Source organism: Pogona vitticeps, chromosome 3, assembly GCF_051106095.1.
Source record: "Pogona vitticeps strain Pit_001003342236 chromosome 3, PviZW2.1, whole genome shotgun sequence".
Taxonomy (NCBI): Eukaryota; Metazoa; Chordata; class Lepidosauria; order Squamata; family Agamidae; genus Pogona; species Pogona vitticeps.
In genome coordinates, this window is record NC_135785.1 from 5970817 (window position 1) to 5998527 (window position 27711).

At 45.3% G+C, this 27711-nt stretch overlaps 1 protein-coding gene across 2 annotated transcripts in view; it reads right to left on the reverse strand.

Moving 5' to 3' along the window:
- Positions 1–1513: 1513 nt before the first annotated feature.
- The window catches only part of EIF4E2 (eukaryotic translation initiation factor 4E family member 2), a 35107-nt gene continuing 8909 nt past the window's right edge, over positions 1514–27711 (reverse strand). The window contains exons 2-8 of one of the 2 annotated variants that reach the window (XM_020811490.3): positions 26950–27064; positions 24208–24342; positions 15343–15447; positions 14724–14876; positions 14499–14635; positions 6202–6283; positions 1514–1879 (exon numbers count right to left, since the gene is read on the reverse strand). In XM_020811490.3, coding sequence (XP_020667149.1) covers positions 6238–6283; positions 14499–14635; positions 14724–14876; positions 15343–15447; positions 24208–24342; positions 26950–27064 — 691 coding nt within the window. In that variant the 3' untranslated portion in view covers positions 1514–1879; positions 6202–6237. The remainder of the gene's footprint in view (positions 1880–6201; positions 6284–14498; positions 14636–14723; positions 14877–15342; positions 15448–24207; positions 24343–26949; positions 27065–27711) is intronic. The other variant, XM_020811491.3, reaches the window with a different exon arrangement.

Consider the following 27711-nt stretch of genomic DNA (forward strand, 5'->3'; position numbering starts at 1 on the left):
GAGATACAGTGCAACAGAACCAGGAAGGTCACCCTCTGCCCACCTCTGGAGCTCCAGAGAGCAAATGCTACCAATCCAGGTCCTTTGCCCCGTGTCAGAAGGAAGGAATGCTCAGCATACCCCCTTGGAAAGCTTCTCATTGTTTCTCACCACCACTGATGTGGTGCAATTGCCTCTTTCCTGCCCACCCCCACTGAATTCACCAGGAAGTGCACAATCCAAGATTTGGAAGTCTGGTAGCTGAGCCATCCTCTTTTCTGGGTAGCCATGGATGCTTTCTTCTACACTAGCAGTGCAACTCATGTCTGCATAACAAAAATGACTTGGAAATTAAACCGAATATCCTCCAGGGTGAAGGATATGGTTTCAACCCTCTGTGACTCATATACACATTCTCCCCTTTCGTCAACCAAGAGCATAGAAATACAGATGGCGCTGCTACTACCGTGGTTCAACATTAGAGCAAATGTTTGCAGGTGAAAGGTTGAGAAGTCCTATCGGGATGCCGTTTCAGTAGCATCCCTGTAACAGATGCATCGATCCAAGCTCTCAGGCCGAAAGGCAAACTACAGGCTTCGAGTGTGTCTGCTCCCAACTGTTGCGAGTCTTAACAGTCTTAGTTTGCCGTGAATTTGTCCTCCTGTTCTACCACACTACTCTGGCCGAAAGATAGGTAAAGGTAAAGGTTCCCCCTTGACATTGAGTCTAGTCGTGTCCGACTTTAGGGAGTGGTGCTCATCCCCGTCTCCAAGCCGTAGAGCCAGTGTTTTGTCCAGAGACAGTTTCTGTGGTCACGTGGCCAGCGCGACTAGACACAGAATGCCTTTACCTTCCCACCAAGGTGGTACCTATTTATCTACTCGCATCTTTACATGCTTTCAAACTGCTAGGTTAGCAGGAGCTGGGACAAGCGATAGGAGCTCACTCCACCGTGTGGATTCGATCTTACGACTGCTAGTCTTCTGACCTTGCAACACAGAGGCTTCTGCGGTTTAACCCACAGCGCCACCACGTTCCTGAAAGACTCGGGCTGAAATATAGCAACCCTCTATCTAGTCTGGGAACAGGAAGTCTGTTTGTGGCTCCTGGCCCTCCGCATTTTATCAAAGTACTGTTTATTTGGTTATATCTATATCTATATCTATATCTATATCTATCTATCTATATCTTCTGCTCCTGGGCTGCACTAGGAGTGGCAGGGTTGGCTTGGTATGGCATGGAGGAAAGGGTCAAGCCTCCCCACAAAATCAAAATGGGGACTGGCCAGTTTTGATTTTGGTTCTCCCCCCCCCGCCCCCGCCCTCTCCCTCTCCATGACTGGTATGGTGTACCCAACCTAAGCCAACCCCCACCCCACCCCAGCAATCTCGCTGGACCAATTTATCAACTCAGGAAATGCTTTCATGATTGGTGCTTGTGCTGAAGGTCATGGTCATGGATAATTCCCCTTATCCCAAAGCTTTCCAAGCAGGTAACTCTCTTCAGTATGTAGAGACAGAAAACACAAGGGGGAAACAGAGGCCTAATCGTTTATTGGCAGGGGGTGAAAATAGGGCGCTGCTCGATCACCAGGCCATCCCCCATCTCTGCTACACAGCTGTTCATTAATACTGAAAAAACCCTGGGCTGAAGCTGGCCGTCTCGTTTTGGGTCCCAGAAAGTCCATCTTTGATGCAGGTGTTAAAAACCATCCATCGGGGGAAGAGGGATCAAGGGTCCAGGGAATGCGGCACGCCTTTTCGGAAGGGAAGGCGTGTAGGGCACGCAAGGAGAATCCCTCCCCCCCCCTTCCTGGACAGACGGAGGAGAAAGAGGAGCGCTGCACCCCCCACCTCCGCCTCACAGGGCGATCTTGGTATTTCGGAAGCTTGAATTATCCCTGGAAGACAGAGGAGGGGGGAAAAAAAGGTTAGGACACACATGCAGGAAGACAAATCAGCTGTCTTTCTTTAGTCTATGATACACAGGGTTAAACTTCCCAGCCAGCTATGGCAGCAAACACTCATGAAACCCCACATTCTGACAGCAGGTTCCTAAGACCTCGACACCTGTTTGCAGCAGGTTGCTGGACCCTCTGATGCTGAGCACATTCCCTTTTTTCTCTGTTTGCTGATGTTGGAGCGACTCCCGTGTGTGGAACAATCTGACAGAAGAGGAATCACACAGCTTGTGATCTACAACACCACAACAACTGTAGGCTGCCCTTTAAATCTCTGTGCTCATTTGCAGTTCTCTAAGGAGCCACTCTGCAGAGGAAGAGGCAGGAAAACAGGCTTTGGGGTCCTCCCTCCCTTCTCATCTAAACGACTGGCCTACGGTGCTGGCCAGCGATGTGCTCCTGATAAGATTCCACCCCCTAATGAAATGGGGCACCCCTTTTTTCCGTTCCTTCGTCTTCTCTCACATAGCTACACATTTCTGGGGAGTGACTGTGCTCAGAAGCTCGCTCCCCAAACAAGCCTCACGCACTGAGCTCACAGCACTCCTTAACAGCAGTACGGGTATAATAAGGTGTATCTCTGAGAAAGGTAAAAGGGAACAACCTGGGACGAGAAGAGTCTTTTTCTCCTCTCACCTGGAAAGGGAAAAGGACCAAGAACTGGAAGGGTTCCAAAAATTCTTCCCAAGCTGGGAAACCTACCCAACTGTGTTCCTGCTTGGGGGGGGGGGGGAAACAACACCAAAATCAGTCTGAACTGGACCGCAAACACGTTTCAGAGGAACACTGAGAAGCTCCTCGATAACAGAGTCAGACCCTTGGCCCATCAAGTCCAGTGGGGTCAAATCTGGCTGGCAGCAGCTCTCTGGGGCTCGAGGGGCGAATCTTTGCAAGGCCAGGATGGAAGCTCTAAGGCTTGAACCGGGAACGTTCTGGATGCAAGGCAAGTGTTCTGCCACTGGTGTTAGCTGTTTGTGCCTATCTAGGGCAATGTCGCTTTAGAACACTGGACGTCTGGAGGGACAAGAAACAGTGGTACAATTGCCAGGTCTGGATGATGTTCCAGCTGAACACCCTGCATCACGCTTAATAAACAGGGTTATTATAGGTCTGGGGACATGGCTTATCTCAATGGAGAAGGCTACCCTCTTGCTTTCTTGTAGACCGTTCTGTGGAACAGGAAAGATTCCACTTATCTTTCCCAGGCAGCTGGCCACTGTACAATGGTTCCTCAAGGCCAGCGCAATAAAGGCGATAAAACCCACAGTCCCATGTTGTTTCCGATCTACAGGAAGTTGGGAAGGTTTCTGGATTTTTATTCTTTGCCACTTGCTTGCTCTTTGGGTAAAGTAACTCAAGGTTTCTGATGTTATCTAAAAGGCAGCCTATCTTTTGAAGGGAGTTTTCCAAAGGTTTTGTGCTCCAGAAGGTTACAGGATTTCTAATCATAAGCACAACTTACAGGCAGAGCTTAAATCACTCTCCTCGTTCCCTGGACTCTGCTTTTAGAAAACGCAGGCACTATATAGTCCCAGCAAAGCACAGGCCAGTAAACAGTCTCCTCCTTTCTCTTGGACATGGGCCGAGTACAGGAAACAACAGTCACTGAAACCTAGAATGGCCAAAAGAGGCAGGGACTCAGCCATGGATGCAGATGCTGGGTAAGAGCTGGAAAGCTCACCCTCAGGCCTCTCTCGGTTTTGCAAAACCTCATCCTGCAATGTGATGCCAGGGCAATGTATTCGTACAAAAATGAGAACAGGAGCCAAGAGACTGAACCACACTCTAGTCCAGTGCCCAGATTTCAAGGCTTAGAGGCCATACGATATCCATCACCAAGTATCTGAAGGGCTACCATGTGAAACATAAGAGCAGGCTTGCTTTCTCCTGCTCCTGAGGGTAAGGGCCCGAAACCAGTGGAATCAGATTACAAAAAAGGGACTCAGACTAAACATGAGAAAGCATTTCCCTAAAGGTTAAAAGCGTTCAACAGTGGGAACTGACTACTTTGGTGGCTGTAGACTGTCTTTCGTTGATGGTTTTTAAACAGAGGCTGAATCTAATGGGGAAGCGTTAGCCATGGGCGCCCGTCCTAGCAATTGGGGCTGGACTAGCTCATCTTTTGGACCCTTCCAACTCTACAATCCTCTGTTCTCAAAAGCAGCGATGACCATGAACACAACACACAAAACAACCCCATCTCTAGAACTTCTACAGCAAGCAGTTCCATCAACCCAACCAGAAGCTGAGGTCTCGGTCTGTGCTAGAGAAGGGTCCTCTTCCTCAAGGTCCTCAAGGACAATCCCACTCCTTCTCTCCTTCCGTTTCCACTAAGCCTCAGTTCTGCAGACAGGCCAGTTTCACACAACCGTATCGTGACCGTGCACCATGCAGGTCAGCCAAACCAAGCCGAATGCAGGCTGTCCGCCATGTAATGTGTCTGCCCCATGCATGGTAACCCCTGGTCCTTCCCTCAATATGCATCCCGTTTCAGCAGACAAGAACAGTGGCTGACGGACTGTGCTTGGCTTCTTAGGTTGTGCTGGCTGAGGGCACGTCATGAATCTGTACGAGTGTGGCCTGGCTCTGCTCCCCCTCTAACAACATACATCCACACAACACAAGCAAGCTGAAGACACACCTCTCAGCTTCACAAGACCTCCCCCTTTGGTCACAGGGCCTCTGTAAACAGGCTATGCTTTCTCACTTCAAAACGGGCAGATAACTCACTTGACCTGATATGAGCTGCTGAGAATTTGGCTCAGCCTCATGAAGTTAAGGATGGATGCCTGGCAAATTCACTAAAGTAATTTTTCTTGGTGGGTGGACGGACTGAGTGAAAGGATCGGGGCAGACAAGATGGTGGCCCTCCGTATGTGGTTGGACTGCAACCCCTGCAATTCCAGTCCTAATGATTTAGCCGAGTTGGTGGATGGCATATTCCTCGTTTGAGGACTCAGTCCACAAGCCTCAGACTTTTGTTGGCCCCTTGGACTATGAGCGCACATTTCCGGCTTTGGGATTTTCTCTCTTTCTCTTTTCTTTTTTCTTTGCTCTCGTCCCCTGCACCTCTGTATGGAATCAGAGTTGGACAAAATTATTTATTAGTTAGTAAGCTATCATGTATGGAAGTGAGTGCTGGACCATAAAGAAGGCTGACCACCAAAGAATTGATGCTTTTGAATTGTGGTGCTGGAGGAGACTCTTGAGAGTCCCCTGGACTGCAAGGAGAACAAACCTATCAATTCTAAAGGAAATCAACCCTGAGTGCTCACTGGAAGGACAGATCCTGAAGCTGAGGCTCCAATACTTTGGCCATCTCATGGGAAGAGAGGATTCCCCGGAAAAGACCCTGATGTTGGGAAAGTGTGAAGGCAAGAGGAGAAGGGGACAACAGAGGATGAGATGGTTGGACAGGGTCACCGAAGCGACCAACATGAGTTTGTCCCAACTCCAGGAGGCAGTGGAAAACAGGAGGGCCTGGCGCGCTCTGGTCCATGGGGTCACGAAGAGTTAGACACAACTTAAGGACTAGACAACAATAAATAAAATCTCATGGCATTGTTCTCAATGCCCTGATGACTACGAGGACCACTGAAATTTGTTCCACCCACAAGCCAGTTATTTCTATTGCCAGGCCTCTGTATTTTGTTCATTTTTCTAACTCGTTATCTTCAACTCTGGCATCCCCTGGAATTGCAACGTGAATTATCCAGGCATTTCTTTGTTCTGTTACTGCTATGTTTGGTGTATTATGCTCATAATTTCGCAGAGCTGGCGGCATGGCATCCTTACTTTTATTGTCACCATCACTATTATTAACCACTGGCTTAGCTTGACAGGAGTTGCAGTCTAACAATACTTAGAAGGTCACACTTTGCTTTGTTGGTTGAGACTAGTATTTGGGAGGAGGGCAAGTGGAACCAGGAAAACTGTTCTGCATTTCCTGCAAGGATGCTGTGTAGAAGTATTGAGAATCACAATACAACACATGGCTGCAGAGTAACTTGGCTTGGTCCTATGTGTTGCACGATGCCTTTGTATTTGCAAGGATGAAGGGCAGTTTTAAAATACTTCTACTTAATCCATCCATGGAGTCGTTTACCAAGGCTCAGGAGATAACATGGTTAGCCAAGTTGCCCATTTGCCCAATAGCAGACCTGAGTTTGTGTCTCTCTGTGAATGTGCATGGGGGGGGGGAGATGCTCCAGCTGAGAGGTGTGTCATCACACAATCATGTAAGAAGAAAGATGAGGCCCTACCCTGGGTGTGTGAGAGAGGAAGGGAGAGCGTTCAATTCAGCGGCTGCTGCTGTTCACCAGGCCATGAAACTCCTCCCAGGCCCTGGCAAGCCAGACGGGGGGGAAAAAACACAACGAAACAAAATAGGGTAGAGGAGGGGAGAGAAGGGGAGAAAAAACACATACACACAAAAGAAAAACAAAACAAAAAAAACGAGCACTTCAAACCAAAGGCTTAATTCTGGAGAAGAGCAAAGACAAAGAACTATGAGCATTTTTTTAAAAAGCTCTTGTTTGGAGGGACACAAAGCAGGATTTGCAACATCGCCTCCGTTAAGGGCAAAAGCAGCCTTCAAAATACAGACTCCAGCCCACCCCAGCAATATTCCAGGAGGCAAAACACAGCTTTGAGGTTCTTCGTTGTCTCCTCCCAAAATCAAGCATTTGCTCACATCCACCCTCCCTTAATCCCCTGCCTCCCGCTTCTAGAAATTAAGATTTTTATGGTCCTGTCTTCCTTTTGCTTTTGTCGTTCCCATGCACCTTGGTAGCAATTAATCAAAAACTCATACAGTTTACAAGGGCAAAGACATGCAGTTGGGTGTGGAGGGGCGCAGAAGCTGTCTTCTGAGGACGTGGACCACATAACCATCTAAACAGGTATGTCCTTCTATGTCCTGACCCTATTCCAAAGCTTCAGGCTGTCTTAGCCTGGCAAGGTGTTAGCCTGTAACAACTCTGGAGGGCCTGAGGAATGCTTCCTTCCTTCCCTGACCCACACCAGGTTATACCACTTTGAAAAATATGGAGAGAAAAAAAATCTACAATTTGGCCGGCAGAATTTGGAGCGCTAGGTGGTAGATTTTGAAAACCACACATAAAACTGGGCGGCGCTTTGGGAGCATCAATCACACTTTGTCCATTCCCCATTTTGCTTGACATGTCAGGAACTGAATGTAGAATTTTCCATGCAAAGACTACCAGTGTTAAGTTCAGAGATGGTGGCTCTCTCCACACTCTGCAGCCACCCTGCCTTCTACATCAGGGGTCCCCGACCTCGGGTTCTCAGCTGTCTGTGGACTACGACTCCCAGCACAGCTCGTGGCAACAGCTTCTGGGAGTTTTAGCCAAGAACATCTGGAGACCCAAGGGTTGGGAACTACTGGTCTACAGGGAGCGAATCTGCACAAAGCAGTATTATGGACGGAAGGTTCTGTCACCGAGCACTACCTCAGACATATTGAAACTGAAGAGGACAATGGCCAAACCTTTGAGTGGGGAGATCTTGTGCTGATCCATGGAACGGCACCCCTCTCCTCAGGTGTAGGCAGCACCACCTGCACCTTGTTCTCCTAATAGTTTCTTTCTCTACTTCTCTACCCATTCTTTCCAGAATCTATACGGAGTCATATTTTATTGACATAGAAGAATCCAATATTGTTGACGTGGACTGGGAATTGGTCTCTAAATACGCAAGTATCAAACCAAACCAAATAAAATGAAACAAATTAAGAAATGGAGGAACAGGCTATGGCTAATGTTGCTAATGGAACTAACTCCCCAGGCAACCACGGACTCACAGATTAGAATGGGTAAGGGATTACGTCCATAATAGGAAGCACCCGTTTATTAATCATGTTAATGTTTTGAAGAACATAAGATAGAACCTTCAACTATATACAGTGATCTGTGCACTGATCCTTCAAAGTAATTAACTAGTTGCATTATTCTCCAATTAACCTAGGGCATCTGAATTAAGAACGGCATTTTTAACCCAGCTGATTTTTTAAAAAGAAAAATCATATTTGGGGAAAAATATTTCTGTAAAAAAGTTCAACTGTCCAAATTCCTGGATGTCTATGTTTACCACCCTCGAAGCTCGAACCTTTCAAACAATGCAACTCCAAGATTGTCACACTGCCGCTTAACACTGCCGCTTTAAAAAAACAAACAAATCCAAAGACATACACAAAGGGAGAATTTACAAGCTGTAAACTTTCCCACTTTGTTCAGAAGCTTAGAAAATTCTCTGGGCAATGCATCAATTTTGCAGGCTGCGCTGGAGTCTGTTAATAGTGCCATTTTTTGATTGGAAAGGGGAAGCCAATTGTTACCAGTCACGTCGCACCTTAAATTTGCTCTGCTAATGACGCCCACAATAAACATAAAAATGCTATCACGATCTGTGGCAAAAGTGCTTTCGGATAAATCTCGGGGAATGGGCTTAATGTTGCCTCCACGGGCGCTATTTTTCTCACTGATGAGCAGAGTGAGTAGGAAGGGACAAAACCTGCCTGCATTGCAAAGTCAGACAAATGGAGATGACTTACAAGAGACGACGGCTCAGAGGGACATAGCAATTACCTACTGCGATCAGCAGCTCTTCCCCCCCCCCCCCCCCGCTTTTCAGGCATGGGGCTTTCAGCTCCTTTCAGCATCCTTTGCTCTTTAACTCTTCCAGAGCAGAGCAGTGGGAAGAGGGGGAGGAGGATGCTAGACAGGGCTAGAAGAGTCCCAGGACGGGGGCTTGAGCTGCGGGATTCACTGTCAAGTCAGACTTCAGTCGCACTGGGGACTGGACTTAGACTCAAGTGTTGTCGTCCTCCCCCCCCCCCCCCCGATAACCTGGACTTGGACCCAGGACTTGTTATCAAAGACTCGGACCCAAATACTTGCTGACATTCCTGGAGGAACCAGCCCTTTCAGTCTCTGGCTCCCCACCCCACGTTCTCCAGGCAATCGTGGTTTGCAGACTGGAGTGAGCTCATTCACGCCAACCTAGGGAGTGGTCTGAACCGATCTGACCCAGACTCGCCTTGTGGGAAGGGCCCCACCTTCAGGAATCAAGTGTGTGCCTTACAATCATAGACCACATTGCAGCCCCCCACCCCCGAGACTTGGGAGAGGCAGAGCCAGTTGGAATAGACAATACTGGACAACACAGACTGGCCGCCGGAGGATAGAAGCCATCCTTCACAATTCTTTTGCACTTCACACATACCACTGCAGCATCTTTCTAAGTATGTTGCAGAGGTTGTTTTCCAGCCTTAATCTTTGAAATCTTTTAAACTGGAGCTTCTCTGTGAACCCTTACTTAGTCCTATCTCATAACAGCAGCAGTTTGGTGCCAGCAGTTTTTTAAGGCAGAAGGCCGACACAAGGCAACTGGCTTAAGCCTGCCTTTCACAGGTAGTGCTGCCTATAAAGTGAAGGTCCCGAGAGGACACTGGCATCACCTCGCTTCCAACTATACCACCTGTATTTCTCAGCTATGTTACAGCAGGAGCCCAACTTTAGCTTCTCCCCCTGCAAGCCCGAACCAAAGCAGATCCTTTGAATGAACTGGCCTTACACAAAGGTTGACTTGACCAGTTCCGTTCATTCCACAGCTCTACTTTAACTGTGAGCCGAGCCCTCTGTGGGTTTGCATTGAGACCTCTGTGCCCCATTCAATCACAGACCTCTTCTGCAAAGCCTGTCAAGGCAGCCAGCTGACACCATCTGTGGCAGAGCCTCATGAAAGAACCTATTGATGGACTCAAGCTGGCACGCCTTCAGTCACTTCCCTTCTCTTCTTCTGGGAGCCTGTGATCCCTCTTGCTCCTCCTGGCATGGATAGGCAAGAGCTGAATCCCATTACACCAAGGGACGCAAGAAGCAAAATTCCTGGCCGCGCTGTACAGCTCAAGAGTGCTTAGAAACAGGCTGCCGGCCTGATTTCCTGAAGACAGAATGGGATCTGCCACGATTTGCCACCCGGGTGGGGGGGGGAGCACTTGGGGGGGGGCTTTGAACATGCAGAAGACCCCTGAGTTGAATGACTTCTAGGTTCTGTAGCAAATGCAACTGAACTTGCAGGACAGGAAGGAGGCGCTGTATTCCGCTGGAAATTCTACGATTCATAGCTGACACAGTTATGGATATCGAGAACTAACAGGGCTAGCATAAACATGTCTTAGCTGCCTTAATGGGGACCAGAGCAAAATCAGATGGAAAAGACTGGAGGCAACTGGGTGGCAACTCATAGGACTGGTCTGTGTGGGTTCACAAATCATAAACATGTAATACAGCAGTGCTACGGGATTCCGCCATGGGAGAAAGGTCTGCTACACTGCAAATGGAATTAGGAGATGATCTGGAAATATGGACGCACAAAGGGAAGACCCAAGGCCTGCGCGTTCTAGTTTAGCTTTCTGTTTTCAAAGGAGATCTGCTGTTCCGTTGTGTTTATTATGAACAGCTGCAGTCAGGTTTGGAAACCAGTCTACAGGCCTTCTGCATCACCTGAGCTATCCATGCAAGGTAAGCCAATGTTCAACGGTGATGAAAATGGAAAGGACTGAATGCAGCAACTCAGCTGCCCAGAGAAGGGCTCAGAGACCCAGGAATCCTGCTGGCTGGGGTCACAAGAAATAAATGAGGAAGAGAAGGAAACTCATGGAAGACCCTCTAGGCAAAAGTGCTGCAAAGCATGCTGTGAAGGCTCCATCAAAAAGATGAACAGGGCTCACCTTCTGCCTTCCCTACAATGTATATTTCATATTTAAATCAGATTTATCTTCTTGTTTTTTTTGGGGGGGGGATGTGACTGAGAGCTTAAATGCAACTTTCTCCAACGTGGCGCCCTCTAGATCTCTTGACTCCAGCCATCATCATCCCCAGCCAGCATTATCATGGAAGACTCACTGAGCTCATACCAGAATTTCAAGGGAACTTTGAAGGCCTTTAATGCAGGACATCTTGAAAGATTCAGCACCTCTATTCTACTTTCTTTACTTGGCTGCTGCCTCTCTGGGTCCCGTATCTGCCCTAGTCACAATTTCTGTTCTTTGATAAGGATCAAAGGGTTATCAGTTGTACAGACTCATCTGTACTGCTGTAAGGAAGAAATCAAGGCTGAATTTATTTTAGAGTTACAACCCACTGAACCTATTGTATTAAGATCCACTATTTTATTGTAATTTGTCTAATCATCTCACAGTGTGTGCCATAGTGCAAGGCATCTGGCAAGTGCCAGGTAAGAGAAGGCTGTACATACTGGGGGTGGGGGGTGGTCTTTTACTTTAAATACATCCAGCTTCCAATTTTTGTCAAGTGGGGTTGGGCTCTTCAACCACTCTTCTTTTTCCCTAAACACTTTCAGAGACTCTGGAGGCTACCTAATGCCTATGAGTCAATTGGTCTTAAAAGAAAACCAATTGTTTTGGTCCGTATTCTTGAATGGCCAACATCAGAATAAAGAGTGGCTGCTCAGCTAAGGATATTGCGAGAAGAATATTTTTTAAAAGGAGGCACATTGCAAATCTTGATATTCAAAAGGCTTGATGTAGAAATTATAACCAGACACTCTGAGCTATTGGAGAACGGACAGATTAGATCTATGTTACCTATTAATGGTTGCAAACCATCTAGCAAATTAGGTGCTTTGCAAATGAGAACAGGAAAATAACCATTCCACGTGTATTTCAGAAAGGGAAGGGGTATACATCAGGAGAAGAACCAATGCATTACTGGAGTAAAATGGGGTGATCTGAAATATAAAAATAAAGAACATGGAACTAGTAGGGGGTGGGTTGCACAGAGTGAAGAAAAGGGGCCATGTGATAAGAGGATATAATGTAGTGCTTTGTAATAAGGTAGGTTTTGTCTATGCTTTCCTTTCTTGTTTAAATAATTTTTTAAAAACTTGTTTAAAAAGAAAATAGCCATTCAACTTCCTCAAATCTGTCCACGAACTCCATTATGATCTAGTGTTCTGGCTGTGCACAACGAACCACCTTTGACTACAACACACAAAAATAAATGTGCACAAATGAACGCAGAGGCCCACAAACTGGGAAAGAAAGGCATTTTCGGACTAAGTTTCCATTTCAACAAGTGGCTTATCCAACAGGGAGATGTGCCAGTAGTGAAGTCCCATTGAGATACAGAAATGTGCTATGGGAGAACTCAGAATTCCACCTTTAGGTCTAAGCAAGAGGAAGAGTTGCTGGTCTGGAACTGAACGCAAAGCCTAGTAACCAGGATAGAAAAAAAACCCTGCTGGATCTGCATTTCTGTAAGAAAACACTCACTTTATATCTCCCAAAACAAGCAATAGAACAATATCTATCTTCCCAGAAAATCTGTACAACCCTTAAGGCTTGCAATGTATGCCAGGAGCACGGAACGTGCTGTTTTCACAAGCCTTTTTATGGTATTACCCCAGAGTAATCTTGTCTGCGTAAATGGGCTTTCTTTCTGTCCCTGTGAACTTGCCTTGTTCCACCACCTATTATTATTTCTTTTACCCTGGATCTCTAGTTTTTCTATAGTTATTATCCTTTTTTTTTTTGCATTCGTCATTTCATTTTTTAGAGATTAGGTCCCTTGTCTGCTGTTTTAGGTGAATTTCATGATTGGTTTTGTTATGGAGATTGTGCTATTTGGAATTGTTGGCTGACCAGAGTAGTGTGGCCTTGCCACTGGTTGGGTGGAAAATGAATGAATGAATGAATGAATGAATATTAAAAAGGCATCCTTCTTTTAAAAACGTGTGACAAAAGTGTATACCAAAGCATGCATGCCTGCTTTAGTCAATAGAAAAAAAATGCTGGTATAATGAAGACTAATTAGAAAAATGCATGCAAATAATCCAGGCATTAAAAAAATATAAGCAGAAAAACAAGCACTCTATGTCGAAAGGAGGAAAATGTCTTATAAACCAACATGGATTCAAGATGGAAAGAGAATGTGAATGGGACTCCGAGAAAAGCAAGGTAAGCAAGACTGGCAGATGGCTATATTCTTACTTAGCCAAGACAAGGCCATTTATGAATTGAACCAGCCAACTTCATGAAGAACATCTCAGGAAGGGTGAAAATGAGTGTTTGCCATTATGTTCAAGAATGGAATGGAACCTCCATATTCAGGGGCCCCATAGACAGAGGGTCACAAGTCTCAACCATCTTCTGGTTGTGAGCGTTCCAGGGGCATCTGGCTAGCTGCTGTAGAAATGGGCTAATGAATTAAATGGGTCTTTGGTGAAACAATTCTCAGACTTGTTCTGTGCCCTCTTAAATTAGCTCTGCTTTCCTTCCTTGAGAGTCATGTCATACTCCAGGGGTGGGTGTTTCCAAACAGCACATCTTTGCTTACTAGCAGGACCTGAAAGCCCTCTGCTACCAAGTTCTCCTTCTCTATTTTATTCACCTTCTCCATCCAGTTAAATTAATCTTCCAGGGCTCACCCACGTGATCCAAAGCTGCGTCTTTGCTTATAGTGCACTTAAGTGAAAAGAGTTTTTCACATTCTTCACCTCCAATCTGAAAGCTCTTAAATATGCAGCGATCCTTCATCAGCCTGAGAGAATAAAAGTCATCTCAAACGGCCCGGCATGGTAAACTATAACTGCCTTATTTAAAATACAGCTGTCCTCTCAGTGTACTATAATCTTCTGTTCTAGTTAAAGAGCCTCTGTCACCGGGGGGCTGGGAGGATTTAATGTAGAGCATTTATTATGATTAGAAATCATTTGTACAGCGCAGTAAATTTACATAGTGCCTTCCTGAGAACATTTATAAATCTAATGGGTCTATAAATCCCTGTTAGCTTCTATATTTTATTTCCCCAGGAATGCAGTGTGGTGCACTCAATCCCACCCTTCGTGCCATCTTGGACTGGGACGAGACACAACTCTACCCCAGTTGCTCGAACGGCAATCAGAACATCTGGGTAGGCCAGTTGGTTTGTGCGGTTATGTTTCAAGAATTCCTCTCTTTTCCTTAGATGCTTATTGGGGAGAGGCTCAATAAAAACATCAGTATGAGCAGACTCGCTTCCCGCAAAACCACTCTGCCCTCCACCAGCCATCTTCCCCTACAGAAGGGTGTTGAGTATCTTCCAAGAGAGTTTTCCGTTTCTGTAGGACAACCACCTGTTCTCAGTGCCTTGACTAGCACCCCGCAGGAAGCAGGAGGAAATTTGGAAACCATGCCCCTAATCCTCTGGAGCGGAGAAAGCCAAAGCCCCCATGACGGAGTGGCTAAGCCACCCAGCAGGAGCAGGAAGTGGTCCCTGGAAGGCCACTGAACAACAGCAGAGACAATGACGGCTGCAGCACACAAAGGAACACATGATGGAGCATAAGCAGTTAGCTACATCGTGTGCTAGAGAAGCTCCGTGTGGTCTCTGGGAGCCACATGGGTGACGTTCAAAGCTCCAAGAATTTCACAGGCACAGCCCTGCTTCAAGGTTTTCAACCCATGTCCTCCATTGATCATGGTGGAGACACGCCTACAACACCCCATGGACACCCCCCTTGCCACCCCTGCACGTACTTGATGCTGTCTGTATGTGTCTTGTACTCCATAATGGTGTTAGGGGGCAGGTTCAGCACTCGCCGCAAGGTGTCCCGTATCCGGGCGGTGGTGGCTTGGTCACTGGCAGTTTTGTTCCATATGGAGATGATATCCTCCTATAGGGTGACCATCGAGATGTGGATGAAAGAGTGATGTCCCAACGAGCAAGCCTGCCCTCCTTACCCCTCTTCCCAGGGGACTCACCTGGAAACGAACGGAAACAACAGCTCCACAGATTTCTTCGCCCACCATGAACTGTTCTCCCAGCATGGCGAGAATAAGGTTCTCCCAGCAGCGTGAGGCTAAGCCCTTCCGGAGACGGATAATCCACTTGCCACCATTTTTATTGGCATCGTCCTGGGGAACAACAGAAACAGGTTGGCCTCCCCCAGCACTTTCTTCTGGCTGATGCTGAGCAGATAAACAAGGGTGGGACTTTTCTCCCCCTAGAAGAAGTGTCCACTTAACTACTCCCACGTTTGCAAGGTAACAACTGAAAGATGCGACAGATGTTTGCTCATTTTGATGAGACGTGTACTGTATTGTACACTTCTTCACACCCCCTGAGACTTCTGCACCAAAGTAAGAAAAACATGCAAATCCTGACATAGCTGTTTTTAACTTCCAGTCCCCATTTCAGAAATCGAGAAGAGACATTAAGCGAGACTGGTTTACACAAGACTACCCAGCGAGACCTATGTGATTCCCCCCCTTAATTTCAACCTGGGTGTAAATCAAACTGCATTCTGTGCTAGAAAACTAACCTACATGCACATATTACTTGCAGGCATTGGTATTGGCCTCATGTAGATGTCTCACTCACCTCCCACATGGGTTTAATTCCTTCTTTGAAAAGATGGAAGTCACTGTGGCCTGTCAGGTCCCCAGGACGGACCATATGACTGTAAAACCTCCAGAACTGTTCCACCTGCAGCAAAACACCATACCCACCATGTCAGACAAAGGAAATCAGGGAAGGAAATCTTTTTGTGTACTTGCAACAAAGATAAGGGGACTGGAAGCTAAATCCTATGAAGAATGACTCAAAGAACTAGGTAGGTTGAGTTTAACAAAGAGGAGACTAAGGGGAGACATGATCGCCGTCTTCCAATATCTGAAGGGTTGCCCCAGGAAAGAGGGCATCGATTGATCCTCCGTGGCGCCTGAGGGTAGGACAAGAACCCATGGGTGGAAACGCGTCAGAGGGAGACCCAACCTGGAAACAAAGAGGAGTTTCCTGGCTGTGAGAACCATGAAGTGGTGGAACGGCTTGCCTCCCGATGGAGTGGGTGCCCCATCGCTGGAGGTTTCCAAGAAAAGATTGGACAGCCATCTGTCCCAGAGTGGGATGAGGTCTCTTGCCTTGGGCAGGGGGTCCGACTAGAAGACCTCCAAGGTCCCTGCCAACCTTACGATGATTCTAGGATTGTCTGAACGCCTCGCCCTGAGTTCTTTCATTTATGCCACCTGCACCCCCTAAGCTTTGATACTGCATGCGGCCACCCTGAGTGAGGCCTAAAAGTCTTTGACCAGGAACTGGACCTTCTCAATGGTGGCCACCTCCTTGTGTAATGTGTTACCGGTGGAGACGAGCCAGGCCCCCTCCCTCCCAGCATTCTGAAAGCTAATTAAAATGTTGCATTTAGATAAGCTTTTGGGGATCTGTTCCCCTTGTAATCATTTATATTTATGTTATAATCATGTATATTTATGTTATACCTGGATTCTGTTAAATGTCTGTCATCGCCATTGAAGGCTCTATTTTATTGGGGGGGGGGTGTTTAGATTATTTTTGGATGGGTGGGGGTTGGGTTCTTATGTTTTTTTTGTTTCACGTCTGTAAACCAGCCAAAGTAGTGGCATGCCACTAGATGAGTGCCGTGGAAATTTAATTAATAAATGCATTTCCGAATCTGGCTGTAGCTGACTGCAAGGCAGCTAGAATGCATGATAGTGGCACCACCTGTAGATTTTTAAATGTTCTTTAACCCAGTGGTCCCCAACCTTGGTCTTCTAGATGTTCTTGGACTTGAACTCCCCTAAATCCTGTCCAGCAGAGGTGGTGGTGAAAAGGCTTCTGGGAGTTGTAGTCCAAGAACATCTGGAGGCCCAAGGTTGGGGACCACTGCTTTAACCAACCAAAACTCAAACAGAAAGAAAGAAAGAAAGAAAGAAAGAAAGAAAGAAAGAAAGAAAGAAAGAAAGAAAGAAAGAAAGAAAGAAAGAAAGAAAGAAAGAAAGAAAGAAAGAAAGAAAGAAAGGAAGAAAAGACAGGAACACTACAAAAGAGACACAGATTCTCAGACAACTAATCAGACACCTTAACTACATGAGATGGTTTGCCAGTAGCCCACCAGTCTCTACCCTATGGATCCCAATTGCCAGAGGGCCCACAAAACAATCAAGCAATAAAATAATAATAATTCTTCCTTTATATAGACTTTTTGAGCATTCTGGGTGTTTCATACAGATCATCTTTGTGTAATATTTACCCTAAACCCCATAAACTAGAGATTATCCCCGCAGCAATGAAACTGAGGCTTGAAACTTCTGTGTTTTGTGTAAAGAGAATGACGGAATTCATGACAAAGGCAAGATTTGTACCACAGACCTTCAGATTCATAACTCAGCCATTGGATGTGAGAAAGGGGGTACAGGCCCACTCAAGTCACAGAGAGTAGACTAACCATAATCTGGTCAACTGGCTGACATCCCAGCCCTTGCAGTCTGATGTGCGTAGATTTGAGGATGGGGTGCTATAAAAACACCACAGATGCTTCTTATAGCAGAATCGTAGAACAGTGAAGTTGGAAAGGGGCCTTTGAGGCCATCAAGTCCAACCCCCTGTTCAAGGCAGGAATACAGATCAAAGGATATCTGCCAGGTGCTTGTCTAAATTTCTCTTGAAGGCCTCCAGTGCTGGAGCACTCACCACCTCCCAGGGTCATGGGCTCCCTTGTCGTACTGCTTTAACAGTTAGGAAGTTTATCCTGAGATTCAGCCGAAATCTGGCCCATGGTTGCGTGTCCTGCCGTCGGGGAGGATCGAGAACAGAACAAATGTTAGCCCACAGCTGTCACTAATCTCTCACGGGTCTTGATCTATTGCTAGTCTTCCATTCTCTATGTGGGGTGGGAAGCACGTTTTGATTTTCCGAAGGTTTGGGATTACAACTCCCAATTCTTTACCGCTGGCCGGGCCGGGCATTCTAGGGCAAATGTTTTTATAGGTCATTCGTAAGCCAGCTCTGCAGAGTTTCTGTTGCTTTTGCTGCCCTATCCTAATACATCAGCTGCACCCTTTGAAAACTGTTACAAGCTATTAAGGAAGAAGGAGAGGAAAGCTCCCCACCGCTCTTGTCTTGCAGCGATGGCTCAGCCCTTCCAAAGTACATCTTCAGCGGCAGCAATTGCATCAATTGCCAAAGTAATCATTTGTCTCCCTTAAAATTCATACCTACAAGCACTACTTCACTTATTGAAAGGGATTGTGCCCTTCAAGCTTTTAGGAGCTAGATGAGAGAGCTGATCTAGTTATGTACATTAAGGGAAGGAAAATGATAGTTTAGCACTTAATAGTAAGCCTGTGTTCCGGAGCACTGCTGCCCTCTAGAGGTCACAACACAAACTGCAGATTTGCGGGAACTAAGCGAAAATTCCCCCTTCTCAGATGGCACACCATAACATGGTGATGGGATTTGAGTGTGTCAAGTCAAGCTGAGAGCAATGCTGGTCAGCAGTCTGAGCTCCATTATGAGCCTGGACTGCTAGCAAGGTCACCCAAGGTAGAATGGTCACAGCTGAGACACTAAACTAAGATGCATCTACCCTCTTCTGGAATAACAGTTGTCAATGATGATGGGGTGGGAGCTACTGGGCAGTGGGGGAGGCTGAAACGGACACTGGTGGAGGAGGCAACGGCAGTGGCCCTCAACTTAATATTTATTAATATTAAGCAGAAGGTGCCAAGTGAAAACCACTACTGAATTTTCTTTACCACGGCAGCCCTATGAGGAGATAATCCAAAATGAAACAAGAGTTGGTGCTGGAAGATGAGACTCCCAGGTCAAAAAGCAATCAATCACCTATTGAGGAAGAGCAAAGGACCAGTTTGCCACCCAGAATAAACCTTTGGTCTAGATGGGCGGGGTATTTTCGTTGTATGTGAATTTCGTTGTATGGGTATACTGTGTATATACTTACAATGACAATAAATTATATTATTATTATATTATTATTATTAAATTATATTATTATTTATTTATTTATTTATTCTATTTACATCCCGCCTATCTGGTCATTGCGACCACTTTAGGCGGCTTACAACACAAAATACAAGAATAAATATAAAAAAGGAATTATTACACTAAATAGGCAATTCTTCAAGATGGAGAACAAATGGAAAATAAACCACAAGAGAAAATGAAGGGGAGAGAATCAGAAATTAACTGGAGGGAAGGCCTGCCTAAACATCCATGTTTTTAATTGGCTTTTGAAAATACCCAGCGAGGGAGCCACATGAATCTCCAGAGGCAGATTGTTCCAGAGGTGAGGAGCCACCACCAAGAAGGCCCGGTTTCTTGTTTATTCCTTCCGGGCCTTCCTCGGCGTCAGGCTCCTCAGCCTCACCTCCTGACTCACTCGAGTGACACAGGTAGAGCTTGGTGGGAGTAAGCGTTCCGCCAGGTATCGAGGCCCTAAACCGTTTAGGGCTTTATACGTAAGCATCAAGACTTTGAAGTCAACGTGGAACCGAATGGGCAGCCAATGCAGCATGGCCAAAATAGGAGAAATATGGTGGTATTCTGCACCACTTGGAGTCTCCGCGTCAGCTTCAAAGGTAGCCCCACATAGAGCGCATTACAGTGGTCTAATATCAAGAGCGCATGAACCAAGGTAGTGAGCGCCCCCATATCGAGATAGGGTCGCAGCCGGGCTATCCGCCAAAGACCGAAAAAGGCGGTACGGACCACCGACGCCACCTGAGTCTCCATTGTGAGCGCCAGGTCCAGATGGATCCGGCAGCTGCGAACCCCACTCTTTGCAGCAAGAGTCACCTCCCCAGACGAGACAGTCACCCAAGCCGCCGATAGTGGGGGCACCCACCCTCAGAACCTCCGTCTTGTCCGGGTAGGAGTCTAATAAATAAATAAAAATAGCGCTGTCATTAAGGGTGCAATTAGATTAATGCTGAAAGGATGCCTAGTGGCTGACGTGCACAGAAGTGAAAGGAAAGCCCAATGTTACACAACACAATTTGAAGATGGAAGTGGGAAGGATGAATCAGGGTAAGTTGGAAACTGTAAAGAAAAAAATGGGAATATATAAACACTGCAGTGCTTGGTGTCGGTGAACTAAAGTGGGCTGTAATGGGATACTTTCAGACAGAGAACTACAAAATACTCTAGTCTGGAAATGTGCCCTAGAAGACGGTTCTTGCAAATGCTATGAAACAACCAGATGTCTGACACAGCTGTCCAGTGGTTCTTTGGGGGATTAGCTGTGGAAAGCATTTTCCCAAGACTAATGTTTTAAACAAACAAGCAACCTATCCTGCAGTGAGCTGTACTCCAGTAGATTGGGGATGGGGTGGAGGGATGGCAAAAAATGCCCCAATCAGAGGCTGCTGGTCAACATTCTCTCACTAAGGTGAGTAGGGTCACAAGTGCTCTGGAGCCAAGTCCACAGGCAAACACAAGGACTTCCCCCCCCCCAATGTGCTCTGAATATCTAAGTGTTGGTTAGGGAGAGGGGCAGAATGCAAACTCCCTACTGTATGTTAACTGTCATACTGAGTCCCATAAGCACATGTAATGTTGGCATCTTCTCAAAACTAATTGTGTTTGGGTTTCTCCATCTGCTGTGCCACTAGCCAATATTCTTGACAGTCTCTGACTGCATTTTTTTCTCACTTGTTTTTCTTTTCCTTCTGGGGTAAGGTCTCCCACTGGCGACTGCCTTATTTCTGCAAATGTGATTTGCATGTTGATTTTGCTACTGCTATGAACTGCTTTAATCCATCAAGGCTGCTCTGGAAACAGAGGTAGGAGGGCTAGGAGCACTCCCTTCTACCCAATAGTTAGTAAATGGAATGAATGACTATGTTTCTGGTAGCACCACTTTCTTAGGGCCAGCCAGATAAATGATTATTTATTTAATCGTCTTTTAGACAGTACAGGACATCTCCAAGGATCTCCTTCAGCAACATATATCTGACAAATCAATTTCCTTTCATCTGCTTTCTTTACCGTCCAGCTTTCACCCCCATACATAGTAGTGAACTTTGTCTGCATGGGAAACTGTGGCAGTGGTGCTATAAGTTACTGCTCTCCCTGGCATCTCCTTTCTTTCGGATTGGAATGTATTTTGAACATTTCCAGTCTCTGGGCCATTGCTTTGTTTTCCATATTTACTGGTATATTCCTGTTAGGATTTTGAAAGATTCAATCTCTGAGGCTTGAAACAGTTATATCAGTATCCCATTTATCTCTGGTGATTTATTTCTTCCCAGTGATTTCAGAGCAGCTTTTACTTAATTTTCTAAACTATAGGTTCTTCATCATAGGTTTCCTCTTCAAAGTAATCTGTCATCTATCTCTTCTCACGTTCCATATTCAAACTGTATGTGTTGTTCAGCACTGAACTTTCCTTTCACTTCTGTGCATGTCAGCTACTATATGTCCTTTTGGCTTTAATCTAGTTGTAATTTTACTGGCAGAACTTTCTATACTGGTCCTCTGCTCCTCCCTCGTAGTTGACTGAGTGCTTTCTGACCTGGAAGTCTCATCTTCCAGTGCTCTTTCTTGTTTCATTCTCGACCTCTCATCGTAGAGTTTTCAAGGTAAGAAAAGTTCAGCAATTGCTTACCACTGCTTTCTTTTGCATAGTACTAACAAATGTTAGCTTGAATGTTGCTGCTCACACACACACAACATTAAGGTTTGCATCCAAGAAGGGGAAACCTCTTCCTACCACACCCTATTTGGCAACAATGCAATAGAGACACCTGGGCTGTTTGAGTTTTAGTGCATCAAACCTGTTCAGCCAGTTTTTTCTCTCATTCTAAAACTGGCAAGATTTCTGAGCAAACATTGTCAAGAGAAAGTGAAATATACAAACAAGGGAAGACTGACTGGGTTGGGTCAATCCTCCTTTGAGATACATGTCCTGTTTTTCTTGAAATTAAAAGGAGAAAGGAGGGGAAAGACAAAATGTCATGGCACTTTAAAAATAACATTCATTTCAGTGTGAGCTTCTGTGGATCAAATCTGCTTCTTCAGACACAGGAAGATTTCATGGATTTGATCCACAAAAAGTTCACAAATGGCCAAAATCTTGTTGCTTAGGATAGTAGGTTGCACAAGCATCGGCCCAATGAATCAATGGGAATTTAACTTCCTCCAGATGTTCCATTGACTCAAATGGTGCTACTCTACCTGCAACTTCTGTAAAACAGATTTCTGTAATGCTCTCTTCATAGGTTCCCTTCAAGTTGGTGTGGAAACTTCCGCAAATTCAAAATGCAGCGGCCAAACTAATTAGCAGATATGAACACATGTCCCCAGTTTTGGCATGCCTTCATTGGCTCCCTGTTCGTTTCCATGCTCAAGGTACTGATCATGATCTATAAAGCCCTTAATGGTTTAGGACCTCAATACTTGGCAGTATGTCTTTCCCCCCAAAATAGCACCCAACTCATCTGTTCCTCATAATCCTTCATGTTAAGAACAGCAATACCTAAGGAGGCCGAAAAACCCAACACTAGGAACCAACCTTTCTCGATCATGGCCCCCTTCACCTCTGGATTATTTATTTAAAATATTTTTTACCCCGTTTTTCTCCTTAAAAGGAACCAAGGTGACTTATATCATTAAAATACAACACTTAAAAGCTTAAAAACAGTAAGTAAGTAGAGGGGTTCAGCCACCAGGAGCGGGGAGGAAAGGGTGTCGAAAAAGTTTGGGAACAACGATGGTAAAAGAAAGAAAGAAATCCCAAAGAGAGCGAGACTTCATAGCACGGTCTCTGCCTTCCCCTGGTGGCCAATTCTGGTAAAACGTGTGGATTTTTAACAATTATTTCTTTCTTTTAATATTTTTAATACAGTACAGTATTTTCAGACTGTGGATAAGTGAATCAGCGGATATTGATCCAGCTGATACAGGGTCCTACTGTATGCAAATATACAAAGAATTAAATAAGTATTATATTTAAAATGGTAAATAAAATCAATACTAAAAACACATTTAAAAAACAACAGAGAACAACAATCCATTTAAAAACCCCATCTCAGAGAGCCAACCACTAAGGAAAAGCCTAGGCTTCCCACCGAGGTTCACCAGGCACCTTTCCTCTTGGTCTTTAGGAAGCTAATTAAGACAGAATTGCATAAAGCTCCTTTCTACTAGTGGTGAATTTTTGACCTGAGATGCTCAAATGAGTGGTTAATCCGTTCCAGATTAACCCTCGCTGTGTGAAAACATCGCTGTACGGATCAAAAAAAGCCATTGCGTTCCAATAGCAGCTTTACTCACCGTACAGCGATGTTTCTCCGATGGCCGGCAGCCATTATCGCGCCCTCCCCTCGCTTAACAAGGGCGCGAAAACGCTGCGCGCGGCCATTTTGGGGCTTCCGGCGGCCATTTTGAAGCCGCCGAACAGCTGATCGGCGGGTCGCAAAGCGAAGGTCGGTAAGCGAACCGCTTACCGACCTTCACTCTGCGATTTTGAGCCATAGGGGCCGTTGTGCGGATTCATCGTTCTACGGTGCACTCGTTGTGCGAGGCACCACTATATTTGTATATTTCTATTTAATTGCATATTTCTATTTAAAGGTAAATTGTTTTTAGTTAGCCACAGGCTTTATTGTGTTTTATTGTATTTTTATCATATGCTGTGACCCTTAGTGATAACACTAAGGAGATGGTATAGAAGTGAAAATAATTAATAAATAAACATGCTAAAGTTAAGTAGAAGTTAGCTCATTTGAATCAATGGAACGTAGGGAGGAGCTGCTTACCGAATCCCCACTGATTCTATATGGCACAGGATATTAATCACAATTAATTTTTTTAATTATTTAAATATAAAAAATTAAAAATGATTTTTAAAAATTTAAATCAATTCTACTTAAATCAAATCCACCCTGAACATAACACAAATGAAGCAAGAAAGACTGCAGTGGTCAAGATTAATGAGTTACATCTGGCATAAGCTTTTATAAGACCACAAATACTTAAGCAAAATAAATCGTGTTAACCTTTAAGAGGCCACTAAACTTTTTCCTTTTTTGCTGGGTTAAGCTAGACAGCTACTCTCCTGAAAACATGGAAGGTGCCTGTAGGAAGTCATCCATCTGATCTAGAGCCCTCTGGGGTTCTCATGCAAAGAAGGGCCCCCCCAGGAATTTAATCTGGCACCTTGTCAGTAAAGACTCTGTCCAATTGCTGCACTAAAGCCTCTTCCCATCTGGAGACTTGGTGAAAATCTGGTTCTGTTCATTATTTTTAGAAGAACTGGCATTGCTCCTCCAAAGCGGGACAAAAGAACTTGAGGTTTTAAGAAACTGGATATCACAGGAAGCAAAAAAACGAGAGATTCCTCCACTCTTACATCCCCAGTATCGTTGCCTACGCAGGTAATGCATTCCCTCCCTCTTAACCAAGGGACACGGCAGAAATCACACTCACGGAGGCAAAGGTGCCAATTTGTTTGATGTTCTGTTCGTAACTCTGAGAGCTGGTAGGCCTCCCGGGAGTCCGTCTGGAATACCAGAAGGTATAATTGTACTGCAGGGGGTGCTCCGCTGGCCCTGGAACCACAGCCTGGGAGAGGAATTGAAAAACTCATTTATCCTTTTGCGTTCCTCTGAAAGATAAAGCTGAAAGAGATGTCTGCGGCATTAGAAGCCTGCCCATCCCCTGCCACCACCGAGCGTGAAAAAACAGTTTAGCCTCGTTTTCTTCCTGAAATCCCATCTCTGTTAATAGCTTGAAACACACCATTAGTCTGGCTGGAATTGACTATACTTCATGTCAGAGATTAGCAACAATAGATTTTCTCCAAGTTGGCAGAAGATGAACCCCGTGAGGGACATATTCTGTTCCTTACAAGCAACTCATTAGGACCAGCCCAGTTCATGAACTCTGTCTGTCAGCCTCTAAATGCCTCCAACAGTACAGTGATGGAGCTTAAATCCAACATCCTGCCCCCAGAAATGGAAAATCTATTTCCCTTTCAGATCAGGGAAGACAGATGGAGCCAAGGTGATCTGTAGAACACCATACAAGGTTTTCAAGTGAACAATAACACCAAAAAGAAAAGCAATAACCTAAAAACCCCAGCCCAAAAATTGAGAGTTTGGAAAAAATAATAATAATAATCATGCTCACCTTTTAATATTGACAGCAAACTCTGGAATTAAGAAACTGCAAACAAAAAGAACCTCTTTTTTTAAACCTTCTCTTTCTTCCTGAGTAAATTATTCCAGGAAAGACGCACCCCAAGAAATTTTTCTCTCCTGCCAGGGTCAGGACATTTCAATAGCGACAGTCCTGGAAACTCTCTAATTCCATCAGTTTCCCTCAAAACTATCCATGACAGGATACACAGAAGAACTGAATGGGCCCCTGCAGGCCACTTTTGGAGATACTGCTGCAGTAGAATTAGTTAGTGGCAGGGATGTAAATCTTCTATTTAATTCTTGCAGAGACCAACATGTTTGAAAAATTTCAGATATTTTATTCCGACTGGCAAGATTACAGGAGTCGTGCATTTCCCACAATCTGGCACTTTTCGTGAAGGAATCCTGGATATGTCTTTGGAGAAAGAAATTGCATTTTGTGTAAAAACGCAAGGTTTAAACGGAAATGTAAGGATGTTGCCCTTTTATAAAGCCCATTTGCTTTCATAGAAGGGTGAAAATGCTGGCAGCGCTTGCCCATTTTTCAACAGGTTTTCACTGAAGATGAAACAATTTGCAAGTAGTCATTATATCCTTATGGATGCCTCGTGTCTTGTGTGATGGGAGGACAGGAACAGATAATAGAAATCTAGGAAAAATGCTTCTGATTTGCCTATTGGCCACTGGGTAGCAAGCTATTTCATCTGTTTGTTTGTGTGAGTGTGTGTGTGTGTCCTTAGCACTACAAGTACACAAACGAACACATCCAAAGCTTACAGCATTTACAATCCTAGGGAGAGTGATTTCTACTGAATCACATTTGATGAAAAGAAAGGGCCCTTGAAAATGCAGGCATTAATGAAAGACACGGACCAGATGCAAAGGTTCTCAAGTGTCCTATTGAAAAACCAGTCACGGATGAAAAGCACAGAGCTGAACCCTGACGGGTCTGCAGCAAATATAAGAGCAAACAAATAAATAAATCTAAGCCAGGGATGGGGATCTTTTAACACAAAGCTAGGGATAATCTCAATCTCATTGCTTTCCCTGCTGACAGAGGACAAGAAAGAACCAAACCCAAAAAGCATCCGGTAGGAGAGCGGACATTTTAATACTTGAGAGTTTCAAAGTTCCATGCATCTAACATCAGAATAACACCTCTGCCATTGTGACAGGTGACCTGAGCAAGATATGGCTCCTGTACACTGCAAGGGCCCTTGACAGGGAGAGAGTCAAATAGTCAGTGATGCCTAGGAACCTCCACTAGCACCCAGACTGAAGGGCAAGCCTATCCCTCATTGCACCTTCCACAACAGCAGATGTATTTTCTGTGCAATAAAATAGACACCTGCAGACTTACACAGAGCGGTGTCACTGGGGTTCAGGGTCTTAAAAATGGATGGCTGGCCCAGGGTCTATGTCTTGGTCACCCTAAAGGGTGATAGGCAACAGGTGGCCTATAGCTTGCAAGCCATCCTCACCCAGTTTTTTTTTAAAATGCCCACCACCCTTACTCACCCAACAGAATTTTATGAATGTCTCTGACCCCCTTCTTCCCCCTCCAAATTCCAGGGTTTTTTTGGGGGGGGGGAGGCACAAAACATTTCCTTGCTCCTTCTGCTGCAATATGGGCTGTTTTGTGGACTCCAGAACTCACATACACACACACACACACGACCTAAACTTAAGAATTTTCCAGTTTTAAAAAAAAGAAACCCATTCTTTTTCCCCCCATGTAATATCCACGGTATCAACCTTTTTTGGGGGGGGGTCTTGCCCCTTTTAGCCTCGGAGACCTGAAATGTGGGCCTGCTGAGATCACTGCCCCATGAGTGCCACTTAATAAGAGCAGGAAATGGGAGTCTTTTGCCCGATTCTATTCTTCGCCGAAACTCTTCCGAGGAAACACTGAAACACACACTCCTCTGCACAACTAATTCTGGATTCCCCACCCCAATCAACACTTCAGGCTACCAGCTGCTTAACCAAATCCTCCTCTAAACATCCCTATCTAGTGATAAGAACCTACCTTCCTCTTGGTGCTACTTTGTGGTTTGTCTCTATCATTTTTTTCCTTCTCACCATCTTTCTGTGTGCTGTTCTCTTCATTCTGGTCATGATCTCCACTGTCATCATCCTTCAGACTAGAAAACAAAACAAGGAAAGCAATCCGGTTATAAAAGCATGCGGAGACCACCGCTGCCTCAGTCATGAAGGAATAGCAGATGAACCGACTGAGGAAGTGTTTTCAAAACAGAGCGAGCAACCGGACACTGAATGTGGCACTTGACATCATGGCCCAATGGGCAGAACAGGAAGCTCAATAGACTCCTATGTCCCGTTCCTCATCTTTCTTTGTCTGGTCCAAAGCAAAACTTTTCATTCACTTCCACAAAAAGTGGCGCCTTGCTAGACGATGATAATCCGTTCCACTGAAATCGCTGTTTAGCAAAATCGCTGTCTAGCAAAAAGCATTTTCCCACTGAAATGCATTGAAACCTGTTTAATGCGTTCCAATGGGGAAGAATAGTCGTTGTCTAGCGAAGATCAGCCATAGGAAATCCGCTTTGCGAACCACCGATCAGCTGTTTAAATAGCTGTCTTGTGAAGCTTAGATCCCCAAAACACCCATTTTGCGAGTGCGGAGGGAGCTGTCAAAATCGTTGTCTAGCAAAAATCGGTTTGCGAAGCAGGGACCAAACATTTTCCAGCGAAATTCTCCCATAGGAATCACTGTTTGGTAAATTGCTATAGCGATCGCAAACAGTCAATGTCTAGCGAAAAAACTGTC